Raw genomic sequence first — 13,937 nt, 5'->3', positions numbered from 1 at the left:
ATGGTTTGGAAAATAGCCTATTTTTGTCCACACGGGCAGAGACATGTGCGTGTGTCTCAGCCATGTGTGACACACAGCCAGGTGACACAACCATGTGTCCCCTGATACTTCTTTAGAAACCAAGTCAATTGCTTCACACGGCCTAGCACACGGGTGTGTGGCTTGGCCGTGTGGCACAAGCCAGTATACCCTCCAGTTTTCACACGGCCTAACATACGGCCTGGCACACAGGTGTGTGAGGCCATTTCGAAGGGTATACGACCTAGCACAGGGGCGTGTGATTTGGTCGTGTGACCTAAGTCAGTGAGTTACACGGGGTCAAACAGTGGCTGGGACACAGCCATGTAATCCCATTTCGAATGTCCACTCGGCCTGAGACATGGGCATGTGTCTCCTCACTTTGAAAAACTTTCCATGTTTTCCTAAAAAATCGTAGAGAACCCGGTTTAGTCCGAACCATTTCTAATATTTAATTTAGGCCTTGAGGTCTCGTATTAGGGACTATATGATGGAAATTGATTGGTTTTTTAATTGAATGATTTATGAACATGAAATTTTATTGTTTTGATCTATAAGTCTAGTAATACTTCATAATCCTGTTCCGGCGTCAGATACGGGTAAGGGGTGTTACAGGAAGATTATAGGGTTACTTCGACTACAAGTCAATGAGTGTTAGGCACATTGGTACTACAATTATACCGATGAACGCTGGGTGCAACTTATTACTTCGGATTTGTCCGATGAGGCACTGGGTGCCAAATAGGTGTGATTGGTTGGATTATGTATTTGTTTGAGTCTGGGTCAAGTTAATAGTGAATTAAACATGTAAATGTAAAATGGTACATGAAAATATATTGAGATGGTAAATGATTATATTGAATTTATAATCCCGAAAAATTGTATAAATATGAGATAGTCCAATCAATTCAATTCGGAACTTGTTGAATGAAAGTATGATATTCTTATACTAGCTATTTGGGCATAAATGAAATGATTTATACGGTGAGATAGTATATTTTGGTGAGATAGTATATTTTGATAGGTGATTTAGTAATGTCAATACACGATATTTTGTTTTAATGTTTTAATTTATTTACATTATATTTAAATGTTTGATTATAGAAATACCATTGAGTTTATATTTTGCACAAAATTTTGTTTTCCATGCATAGGTTAGGTTAAATTCACGATTTTGAGCTTCAAAATTAGCATCTCAACAAAAATCTCGAACTTTGCAAGGTTGGTGAAATTCTTATTAATTTAATGGCATGTACCTAGGGGAGTCCTTTATATATTTTACTAAGTTGAAGGTTTAGATGGCAAGGGGATGAATTTTGTATAGATGTTAATGTTATAATGAAGATGGTATGAAGCATGTGAGCATATATGTTAATGTTGAGTTGTTACATGTCTGATACTTAAAATTCTGTTTGGTGTAAGAATGTGATACATTGGTGGTGGATATGGCATTATAAGTTAAGTTTTAGTTGATAGAATGGGATAATCAAAGTAAGTCAATAAGATACTAATATTGAAAGATATGCTACTAGGTTAGAAGCGAGCATAAAACATGACTCGAAATTATATTTGCTTTGACATTTGAGTGGTACTTAGGGGAAATGAATTGATGATTGTAAATGTATGATGAAATGGTTGAGTTGATTTGTAAAGTTGTAAATTATTGTATAGGTACGTTTGAACTTACCTTGATGTTGTTTAAATGTGTTGGGAGAATATTTTAATGTGATTGGTTATAGGTATGATGTGGAAAAGGTATGTGCTAGGTAAGCTTGTTGATGTTGGGAATGAAATAGGTGCCAAATGCATATTTTTGAACTTAAATCTTGAAGTATCGATACCAATGAGAAAGTATTGATACTTAGAAATTTCAAATAGTATTTCAAATAAATAAAATTTCAAAACGATATCGATACCGGGCTTAAGTATCAATACTTATTTAAAAGTACCGATAGTTTACAAAAGTATCGATACCTATGGCCTTTGTTAAAATTCTTTTTACAAAACAAAATTGAAAAACAGTATCGATACTAGCATGGGTATCGATACTCTATAATGAATTATTGATACCTAGTGTTAAGTATCGATACTTTAAAACGTTGAAGCTCATTTGGGTATCGATACCTAACTAAGGTATCGATACCTATTTCGAAAGTTTTTGAACTTGTTGCAACTTGGTCCTATTTCATACTTAATTCAATAATCGAATCTTAAAAATCGAGTAAAGCTTGGAATTAAACGTATTTCATTATATACTTATGTTTGTTGTATGATTGTACATATATAAGTGAATCAATTACAATATTTTGATAGTAGTTACTCTGGCAACGAATGTGACACACAGTAACTAGGATCTGATGATCGAGTTGGGTATTAGGGTGTTACAACTAATAATATTACCAATTAACTTTCATCAAAGCAACTCGAAAAAATTGTATTAAATCGCATCTATTGGACTATATTTGATCAATTAAATGCAAAATTAAATAAATTCACAATTAGCACTAAAATTATTGTAACCTTCCCAACCCGACCCAAACATTATGAAGGTTACACTAGCTACCAAAATGACCTAATAAAACAATCAGTTTTCAAATAAAACCAGAAAGCCCATTTCATAATGATTTCAGATTATACAATTCTTAATTTTAATTCAAGTAATCTAATATAATCATTTACAGAACGACTTTTAGCAACTCAAGCATGAAATAGGTTTGTATTGTTGAGTTTCAAATCTCCACGAAAGGTATCGATACTGTAATAGGCCAATTTTGGCCTGGGCCCGAAAAAATAATAACCGAAGCCAAATGATGCAATCGGTCGAAAACAAGCCAAAAAGGGTCAAATTGAAAGACAATTATTAAATTGTGGCCAAATAAAAAAGATGGAGAAAGCCAAGGGATTATCAAATTTTGTTGACTTGGTAAAAGGCTAAAAATAGAAAGATATTATTTTTATTTTATTTTATTTTATTATTAAATTAGTTAGGCTATTTTTAGTAAACCCTATGTATATAAATAGGGGTATTTTGTTCTTTGAAAGGGAACGAATTACTTTTGGGAACGAATTACTTTTGGAGGACTTTTGGTATTCTTACTTCAATTTGGAATTTGATTATTCTCTATTTTCCTATTTCCGTTAGAATTGAATTAATTTCTTTTCTCTTTCAATTACGTGGGAATTTTGTCTATTTTATATCAATTTCTTTGTTTTTCTAAATTCGTCCGATTGCTTTTAGCCCTTCTATTTTTATTTGATTTGCAATTAAGTTTTCATTATTCTTAAATTTTTCCCTAAAATTTGTTTTGACTACATTTTGGTCTTCCTTGAAGCTGTGTGTTTTGGAGGGTGGGGATTATTTCCCTTTTGGTCCCTCATTGTTATTCGCACGTTCAAATTGGTCCATTTTCTTTTATTTATTTTTGATTTGCCCCAGAATTTTGCTTTAAGGTTTGATTTAATCCTTTTTTATTTTCGCTATTTTATTATCAAATTAACTAATTTAATACAATATTCCTATTATTTTATGTTTCTATTTATATTTATTTTGTTATTCTAATACTATTATTATTTATCTATTTATATTTCTATTATTATTATATTTCTATTTATTATATTTTTATTTCTATTTATATACTAATATTATTTTCATTATTACTTTTTCCTTATATATGTTTTTTACTCTTGTTATTAACATTCTATTTATTTATTTATTTTACATTTTTTGTTATTATCTATTTTAACTATTTATATAACGCTCATTTCAATTTTATACATTATTTACTTTAATATTTTCCTATATTATGTATTTCAAATTTTTACACATTATATATTTTGAATTGTTTATATAATATTTTTAAAGAGTTTTATACATTATTTTATCTTGAATGGATACTAATTTCTTTTAAATTATTTTATATACTTTAGATTGCTTTTATAACATCCATTTTAAATCCTTTTTATGTATTATTTGCTTAAAATTGTTTTATATTTTATTTTAGATTTTCTTACTTTGTATTTATTTGTTATTTGTGATTTATTATTATAACATTTTGTTTATGAATTATTACTTTGCATTGTACATAATTATTCCATCGCATTTTATTTGTGATTTATTATTATAACATTTTGTTTATGAATTATTACTTTGCATTGTACATAATTATTCCATCGCATTTTATTCGCTTAAAGGGTCGTGTTTTAATAGCTTTTATTTGAAAATTAGCGTCTTCGAGAAGATTGTGTCCTAACTTACTGGGTTCCAATTTTTCTCGTTGAATCTAAGTAACCGGGTACCCTTTTTCAATCAAAACGTATAAGTTTCAAATAAAAGCTTATTCTCAGGAATTCGAGGTGTTGTGTCCTAACTCACTGGATATGACATTTTGTATCCCGATATAAGGATTTCTAAAAAATAAGAAAATATTTCGTGTTTAGAAATTCTAGAAATCGTGTCCAATCGTGCTGGGTTTCAATTTTTCGTTCAACCGAATAACTGAATATCCTTTTGAAATTTCGTCCATGTTCTCTTAAATTAAAACGAGACAATATTTTGTGTTTGGAAATTCGAGAAATCGTGCCCAATCGTGCTGGGTTTCGACTTACCGTTTGACCAGATAGCCAAATATCCTTTTGAAATTTCAAATGCATGAGTTTTGGAAATTATAAGATGATCTTATATCGAGGGTTTGAAATGTTGTGTCCTATCGTGCTGGATATGATATTTTATTCTTTCTAAGCGAGAGAATCTCAATATCCAATTCAAGTTATTCAAACGTTTTAAAGGAATTGTATTTTAAAATCTTTTTCAAATTTTCAACATTAGGACATTAATTGATCAATACGGTACCAATTTTGGGCGTTGCGAGGGTGCTAATCCTTCCTCGCGCATAACTGACTCCCGAATCCGTTTTCTAGTTTTTCGTAGACCAAAAATGTTGTTTTAATAAACCGAAATGCTTTATTAAAATGATCGATCACAAGGTGACCCGATCACACCTAAACAAAAAGGATTGGTAGCGACTCTATTTTCGTTTTAAAGTCGACCTCCTTTTTTCAAAATAAAAATGGTTTCGACAGATACAAAATAGAAAAGTATCGATACGATTTGAACATTTTACCAATTTTTAAAGTTATAAAATGTGATCAATCGGTATCGATACTTTTAGAAGTATCAATACTAATTTGGCATTCTGTTTGTTTTAAAAATCGATTCATAAGATCAAGAATCAGTACTAGATGCTTGGGTATCAAGACTTTTCGTCAGGCTTGGTAAAAATCATTAAAAAAAACTGTTTTGATTCAATTTCAAAACATGTACCAATTTAAATCATTTTAGGAAAACATTAGTTTATTTTAGTTCAAAAGTTGTTAGAAAAGTCTCATTTACATTTACTTTAAATAGTTTAATAGTCTCGAAGTTTATAACCAAATTCAAGTTTAATGATAAAAAATAAATAATGCAAAATCCCCAAAACTTAAGTGTAATAGAGTCCATGCCATAGTTCCTTAAACTAAACAAAACAAAACAATATTTATAGAGTAGTTTAAAATATCTTTCTAATTAACATCTGTCAACAGTGCTCCGAGTATTGAGTTTGAGCCCTAAACTCACGAGTTATCTGAAAAGTTGGGAAAAACTAAAGTGAGCTATGAAGCTCAATGTGATCTTAACATATGAGAAGTGAATATAAAACAATAATTAACAGCACACAGGTTTGCAATATACAATACATATCAGATTACCAATCCTACAATGATCTTAATAAATATACAGTGTGCATGAATAACGGTACAATTTTCCTACTCAACTATCCACTACACTCTATAGTAAGAGTTCCCAAGAACTTGTTTAACCCTACATACCAAACAATATTTTACGGATGAATTGCCATTATATCAGTAAGTCGTAGATAAACCGCCAATAAAATAATAATTTGATTGATAAATTAGTCTGACATTAAATGCCTACACTTCCTCCTTCAAAACTCAAATCCCAATGCAACAATGTGGCATGCTATCGATATCAGAAAGCAATAACAATAACAATAACAGTAACAAAATTAATATGCTATTATCATGCAAACAATAACAATTTTATGGTTAAGCAATACTAATAAGTATGCATCAGTAATTTATGCAAATTTATCATAGATTTAACGTCACGCACATAATCAACATTACAATTCATAAAATTGGCAGCAAAGAACAATTATACTTACGGTGGAGGATGTGGCGACAACAAGGGAGAAAAGAGAGGAAGAGGAACAAAAAAAAAAAAGAGAAAAAAAGGGAGAAAGAGAAGAGAAGGGAAAAGAGAGGGGACAATGCAAGGGAAAAGAAAGAGAGAAGAGGGGAAAGAAATAGATAATTTAGGGTTTGGATGACACAAAGCAAAGGAAAATGAAAAAGAGGGGTTGACCTAGCAAAATAGGCTTATACACTTTCAGTTTTCGGCATATTAGGGTTTTTCACACTGGAAAATATAAAGGTATCAGTACCTATATAAAAAGGTATTGATACTTGTGTAGGTATCGATTAAGTTTACAACATTTTAACTGATCAAGCCCAAATGGAAGCCTAACTACACTTTCAGAAAAAAAATAAAATAATTCTTACAGTTACAAATTTAACCCACATTTTAGGGTGTAACATTTATTTTATTAACAAAATCATGAAAAATTCAAACTAATAACATTAGCAATTAACTTTTATCAATTCAGCCTTAAAACCAGAACTAAACAGTAAAAAGTTAACGTCATTATTTTTGAGTACCAAAATATATAACTTTTGTCAAATATAAGTATCGATTGGATAAAAAATAACACAAGTACCACATAAGAAAAAATGTCAAACTCAAGTATCAATAAGTCCTTTTTAATAATAGATGTTTTATTTATTTTATGATTTAAAACTAGTTTTATTCGGCTGAAAGCAATTATCTTCCATTTTTTAAAAAAATTTAAATCTTAAAAAGAAGAGGTTATAGAGATTATTAAAATACTCTATCGTATATAAATGAAGTTATATTTTATAAAATATTTATCTTTCTTATATAATAAATTAATAAAAATTTTATCATAATAAGATTTATATCTAAAATAATATATAATAAATAATAAACTTTACCCTTTCAACATCAAATATTTTTATATAATTTTTAATAAATATATTTATTATATAATTTTTTTTCATCGACTCTGCCACTAAATATGAAATGGTTTTGGGGGGATTGGTGATTGTGAAGGGTGATGTAAAAATACATTGAATGGTTGAATATGGATTATAGGAAAAATGATTGTTACTTCAAACACATTTATTCAACTTCTGGGTTTAGGTTTCTACTTTTTAAGTCTTACAGTAATTCTATATATAAACATGTAAATTGAATTCACAACTGAGTTTAACTTGAAAACTAACTTTTGCGTTGGGCTTTACATATTTAATTATTTGAATTTGATCCTGAGTTTCATATTGATTTAAAAACCAATTGACTAAGCCAATGAAACCCAATGTCTTGACCAAATAAATCAAAAACTAAACTAAATCAGTTCCATTCAATTCAGTTTATGCTGATTTGAAGGGGAAACTATCTCACCATTGTCATGCAAAGTTACTTCTCATTTGACCAATCACTCGAACATCGTAAACCTAAAACAACTTTAAGATTTGACCAACTTAAAGAAAATGTCAATCTTGGTTGGGTTTTTCTTGAAAACTTATCATTTTTGTTCTTAACACACATGCAATGAAAAATCAAATTCCAAATCCCCCACATATTTGTGGAATCTTCAATCAACTAAGTCCTAATTCCATAGCATTAACCAAGAAAAAAGTCACATATCAGTGTAACTTTAACTCTCAATTTCGGCTGATAAATTAGATTCTGCCCATCTTTCTGACAAAGACGACAGCACGTTAAAATGCTTTCTTTTCTAAACAGAAAAGAATAATATTATATGTATTTAATCTATTACAATCATCTCAAATTTGCAATTCATGATGGGACATTATTATATTCCCTGACAGAAGAACTGGTGAACAAGCTATGGACTCACTTTGGCAATAGAATTAAGGATTTCCTCAACTAATGTGACAACATTAATAAAAAAGTACTATACATTTCAGTTTAATCAATTTCTATGGTTAAATACTAATCTTTATATGTTAATACAAAGTACACGTAGCAAACTAAACATCACTATCCGATTATTCTATCAGCCATGCAAAATTTTAGCTTTACAAGAAAGTAAAATTTTTAATAGAAAAGACCAATTTCATCTAACATACAAAAATTAATTTACTATATTTTAGTAAAAGGAGCAAAATGCAATTTATCAAGAGCCTTTATATTGCAAGACCGAAGATAAAAGAAACATCATTGATAACAGAAATAACACATGCACCATGAACTATTACCGGAAAAGAGACTAGATTGTATTGTTAGAAGATCCATGTATCATTTGCAAGTATTGTGAAAGAAAACTAGACAATCTAATGACTGATCTCATCTGAAAACAAAGTAAGGTACCTTTCACTCAGAAATGAGGTTCCGGTAAACTGATAAATCCTTCCACTATGCTATGAGGAGTATCAAGTGTACAAAATACATGCTGTACACAAATTGATCTTCACAGGAGGTGTCGGAGGTAGAAAAAAAATTCTCATACAGTAAACCCATCCCGGGGAAATCCGTCAAAGAAAAGAAACAGCTCTGCTAAACTCAGTGTTTGTAGGAAACTCCCGAAACTGGCGAAGAATTGTGCTTTTATATCCAAAAACAGAAATATATATATATGCATCAATAAATTCATCTGCTCAATGGCTCTAACTGAACTTCCATTAGTCCAGAATTCTGTGAACCTGTTCGTGCGGAAGCATGGTGTGGGTTTAAAAGGTCAACAGAATCGTCTTCTTCAACATTGCCTAGGACCCAGTTGCCCCTTCCTAAAAATCGGTCCCTCCTCCGCTGTCTTTCACGATACTCCAAATAAATGACTAGTAGTGCACCTATCAAGAACCAAATTATTAATGCCCAGCTAAGTCCATGGACATTTTCTCCTTTATATCTTTCTCCTAAATGCTTCATTCCAGTGAAAAGCGCTGCTATTCCTACAACAATGGCACCTCTGCCAACAATTACATGGAAATATTCCCAAATAATCCTATTTGAGGAAGCCTCCACACCATGATCAGGTTTCTTAGGCCTGAGGTACGCATTCACTGGCTGTACACAGGCACAAAATATAGCAGCAATCCCAAACTTAACATGTAATGAGCTAACAAAGAAACCATGAAGTTCAGCAACAGCAAAAAGAACAGCAAGTAGGATAATTGCTAATCCCGAATACTGTAAGTAAACATGAATTTGGTACCATCCATCACCTTTTACATGTTTAAGGTATCTAGCAGCCAATATTCCACCAGGAAGTAGAATACCCCAAGCGAGGAACATCATAAATCCATGTACAGCTAATACCGGTCGTAAATCTTGCTCAGCCTCAGAAGAACCGTGCAGAAGCATCACACGCACAGGCCTTTGACTCGTGACAGAATGCATATTTCTCTCACTAAGATGCTCAGACCACTTAGCACCCATTGCCCAAACTACTCTAAGAGGAGTTGTTGGATCAAGAATGTTCTTGCACTCTTTCTTCTTATCATGACTACTGCATGATGGATTAAAGGGGCGTGTGAATTCAAAAGTAATGATGCCATTTTCTGACTTGCACCTGACATGCGTCAAGTTCTCATTCGTCAGATGCACATTTGAGGCATCCTTTCCATCAATCCAATATGTATTTAGACGCCCTTTTCCGGCATTGTCAATCCAGCCCACATAAGCATAGCTATTCACCATCTCACCACCAAAAGCTATAGCTAGATAGCCACTCTTCTTTTCACCACGGGCTGCAATAGATATTGAATCCTTAGATACTGTCCAAAAGAAAGTAACTTGCTGATCATCTAAAAACACGCTATTGTTATACATATCAGATAGACCACCATCAACAACTTCGACTCTCCACCCCATCTTCGGCTGGTATAATGACTGATAAAACACTTGATCAGGGGTATTCCTATCGGGAGCCCAAACCAATTCGTAAGGGCTTGCCATGACTCCTTCTGCTTCCGGCCCACCAGAATAAATAGTCTCAGTCGCATTCCTCAATGTTGCATTCCCACCTAGATAATCAGAAGTAATATACAAAGCAACATCATGACCTGTCTGCACCGAAAACTTCACAGGAACCCCTCTTTCCACTCTCAAAACTGGAGCCTCCTTCTTATTAATATACAAAACCTTTGATGGATTTGGTGGATTTGGATAATGCAACGCCTCCCCAGTCGTAACAACAAGCGGAACTTTTGCACTGGCAATAATCAAATCTTGGTCCTGCTTATCATCAGCATCCAATGGCCCGAAACAATCATCCACATTCTCTGAAACATTAAGCCTCAAATGTCCATATGCAACCATCATTGGACCCCCGTGATTTTGGGGCAAATAATATGGCCGGATAGTATCAGGCGGTTTCATCAACCCTAATGCCCAAATAACCGTCATTTCCTCGGTAGGATTCACAGGCAAATCGTATTTACCATCCGACGAATTCAATGGTTTCCTAAACCTAATAAAGGAAACCCCATCTCTCCTATGTCCATAAACCAACTTAGTATTATTTAGCGTCATGCCGTTGGTGGTATTCTCATAAACTACATCAGGACAAACACCTACGGCTGAACCATCTTTACCATGCAACATACACTCACTATAACTCGTAATGTAAAAATCATCAACAAAGGGCCTACCTTCCTCCGTAAAAGCCGCCACCGCGATGTCTGCTCCTAACATCAGCTCCTTGGTTCTATTCGGATTCGCCCACCCAAACGCCATGTAATTCATCGTCTTGGTCGCCGCTTCGAGCCCGATCTCGATCCAATTGTCCTCCACATTCAAGCTCCACCGAACCCTATAATTACCCGACAAGTTCTTGCAGTTATCGAACATTGTATGTACCCTGCCTGGATACAAATCCGACCCGTTGGTGGGGAGGGTGAGGTGGCCAAAGTCCGATAAGGTGGTGACGTCCCAGACGGAGAGAACTTTGATCTGGTCCCAGGTGACGTTGGGGAGTAATTGGATCGAAAACGACGCGTTTTTGTAAGTTGTTTGGTTGAGGCGATGATCGGAAATCGGGAACCCACGGGTGATGTTAGAGAAATCGACGGCGACCGCCCCCCAGAAAACGACGTCGGAAGAACCGGATAACATGTCAAATCTGGATACTTGGAAAGAACAATCATCGAGGATTTTGAAATGGCCTCTCAGTTGGTGTTGGACCATGGTGAAATTGGATTCGAAGCCGATTAGGGAGCTCGTGTTGGAGCATTTCGTACCGGAATCCGCATTGCAGAAGAAGATGAAGGAATTGATGAGAAAGAGTAGGAGTAAAAGGGATGATTTGGAATTGTACATTCGGATCGAATGGCAAGTGATTAGAAAGAACCCAAAACTTATGTTTAAAGAGAAATAGATGTTTAAAAAGAAAGCAAGAAAAAAGGAGGAGCGAGTAATGGGGCGGTGGTGGCTCGGTGGAGACGTGAGTGGTCAACTCGTCAATTTTGTTGGTTTGTTCGTGGTTTTTTAAAAGTCCTCTGGGGTTTTTCTTTTGGGGGAAGAGGGGAAGGCCAAGAGAGGTAAATGGCAATTTCGTGATTTTATTAGGCGTATTTGAAACAATCGCCGAATCACGTCAGTGCTGACATTCTTATGCTCAATTTAGATTATTCGTTAAACAATACTTGGATTCTTTTTTCTTGTTAAAACCTCAAAAATTACCCCAACTTTATTTATTTATTTAGTCTTTATTCTAAAAAATTAATTATCATTTATATATAGTTTAATTTTTTTTTAATTTTACTTTTCTTTATAGCTATTCCACCTAAAAAGTTAAAAAAATATCAACTAAAATAAATAAAAGAAAAATATAAAAATAGAAACGCCCAAAAACTCAATCATAATTTTCCCTTTTTCTCATTATTTTCTTTTGTTACTCTAATTCTCCATTAGTGAATTGAACACTGACAATCGAGATGATCTAGTTTTCGTTGTTCACTGTTCATCAGTTTCATAAGATTTACACTTTAATTATTCAACATTGCTTCGTTTGAGCTATTTTATTATAGTCGTTGTTGTCATTATTACTTTCTCCAGTGAATATAGAGAGCCTCACCACTCGTTTAATTAATCCACTATTAAAAGAAAAATGAAAATGCCTTTAAAATCATCGCTTAGCCAAGCATGAAGAATGGATAAGATCAATGGCTTGGGACTCAAGAGTTCAAAAAGAGACATGAATGAACTTATATTATTGGACACTGGAGCTGACAATAAATGACGGATTTCGATGGTAAATAGGAGCGATTAGAGTACTACCATTTTGTCCCTTTGAGACGTCATTCTTGCATCTAACTCAATGGAAAAATGAAGAACAATAAGAAGAAACAAAATGACCCAAAATTTTTAAAATAGTCAATTTAATTAATTGAAAATAAAAAAATAGCCACTTCATTAATTCAACCCAATTTTATGTCTAAACAAAAAATGAGTTATTTATTATTGAGAGATAATAAGTTTCAACCATTTGAAGTACAAGGAAAGCAATGTATTTGGGGATTATTTAGTTTAATAATAAACAAGATTTTTAAAATTATTTTTTCTTTGTTTCTAATTTACACATTGTCTATTGCATTATATTTTCATGTTAAAAATAGTACAAAATTAGGCAATGAGCAAACATTGAGAGCTATTTTCTTTTAAGATAAGGCTAAATTAATATAAAGTGTGAATGTTAAAGGGTTAAAATTGCTATTATGTTAATTTTAAAAGCTTATACATCATTTTTTCGTTAGTCATTTAACAACCGATAACCAAAAAAAGGAAAAAAAATCAAATAGTTGGATAACAGTTTTGTAACTTTTCATTATTGAGTGGCCAACAAAGAAATTTACTAATAGTTGGGTGACTACTAGTGTAGTTTATCCCTTTTTTATACATAAAAATAATTATATTTGCCCATTAAGAAAAAAAAAGTAGATTTATTTATTTTTTGAATATGTATAATTTGATCAAAATCAAATTTCATATATATAATTGAATCAAAATAAAATTCCATATGTATCAAATCAATCCAACCAAAAATATATATGTATCAAATCGAAGTTTATATTATATAGTTAGTCAAAATTTCATTTGTAATTTCAAGATTGATCTCATTATAACTAATACAGACTTGAATTAGACCTATCTATACTATTGTTAGTGTTCTTCTTTGTTTTCCCAAAGAGTTTCTTCTCTCATTTTGTTCTCTTACCTTAGTTCTTTGTTGGGCTTCCTAACGCGACTTGTTTCCTCCTCAAAGCTTTTTCCCTAACCATTTCCAAGTCTTTTGGTTGATGCTTTGCTTATCTTTTCCTTCCCACGGTGCATTTTCCCCTTTCTCCCGTTTTCCTGATGATGTCATGGGCAGGCTATGAAGTCAATGGATCTTTTTTCCAAGACAAAGCATCTCCCCAATTGAACTTGATAGATAGTATGTCGGTCTTTCAATCGATTTGCTCATTCATGATTAGACTAAGGACATGTTTACGTTCGTTTACTAATATAAGTTGTCTTTCTGTATTACAATCCGACCACGTAATACAGCTTAATATTAGCTAAACATTAGACAAACATTGAGCTAATATTTGCTTCTATTTTGCTTTACATGCTAAAAACACACGAGGACAATATACAAAGGGTATTAATGTAATTCATGAATAATTTTTTAACCAATTTGTTCGAAAAAATTACAATTGTACAAATAAATATACTAGACTTAGGGCACCAGATCCAACACCAACAACCTAATCCAATG

At 32.5% G+C, this 13,937-nt stretch overlaps 1 protein-coding gene across 1 annotated transcript; it reads right to left on the bottom strand.

The window, feature by feature from the left end:
* Positions 1 to 8,350: 8,350 nt before the first annotated feature.
* LOC108465457 (cytochrome b561, DM13 and DOMON domain-containing protein At5g54830) lies at positions 8,351 to 11,845 on the bottom strand. Its single transcript, XM_017765779.2, has one exon. It carries the CDS (start codon positions 11,495 to 11,497, stop codon positions 8,828 to 8,830), a length of 2,670 nt encoding a protein of 889 aa, XP_017621268.1. The 5' UTR covers positions 11,498 to 11,845; the 3' UTR covers positions 8,351 to 8,827.
* Positions 11,846 to 13,937: the final 2,092 nt, after the last annotated feature.

The sequence above is a fragment of the Gossypium arboreum genome, chromosome 5, assembly GCF_025698485.1.
Source record: "Gossypium arboreum isolate Shixiya-1 chromosome 5, ASM2569848v2, whole genome shotgun sequence".
Lineage (NCBI taxonomy): Eukaryota > Viridiplantae > Streptophyta > Magnoliopsida > Malvales > Malvaceae > Gossypium > Gossypium arboreum.
This window is presented reverse-complemented; position numbering and strand designations above follow the sequence as displayed.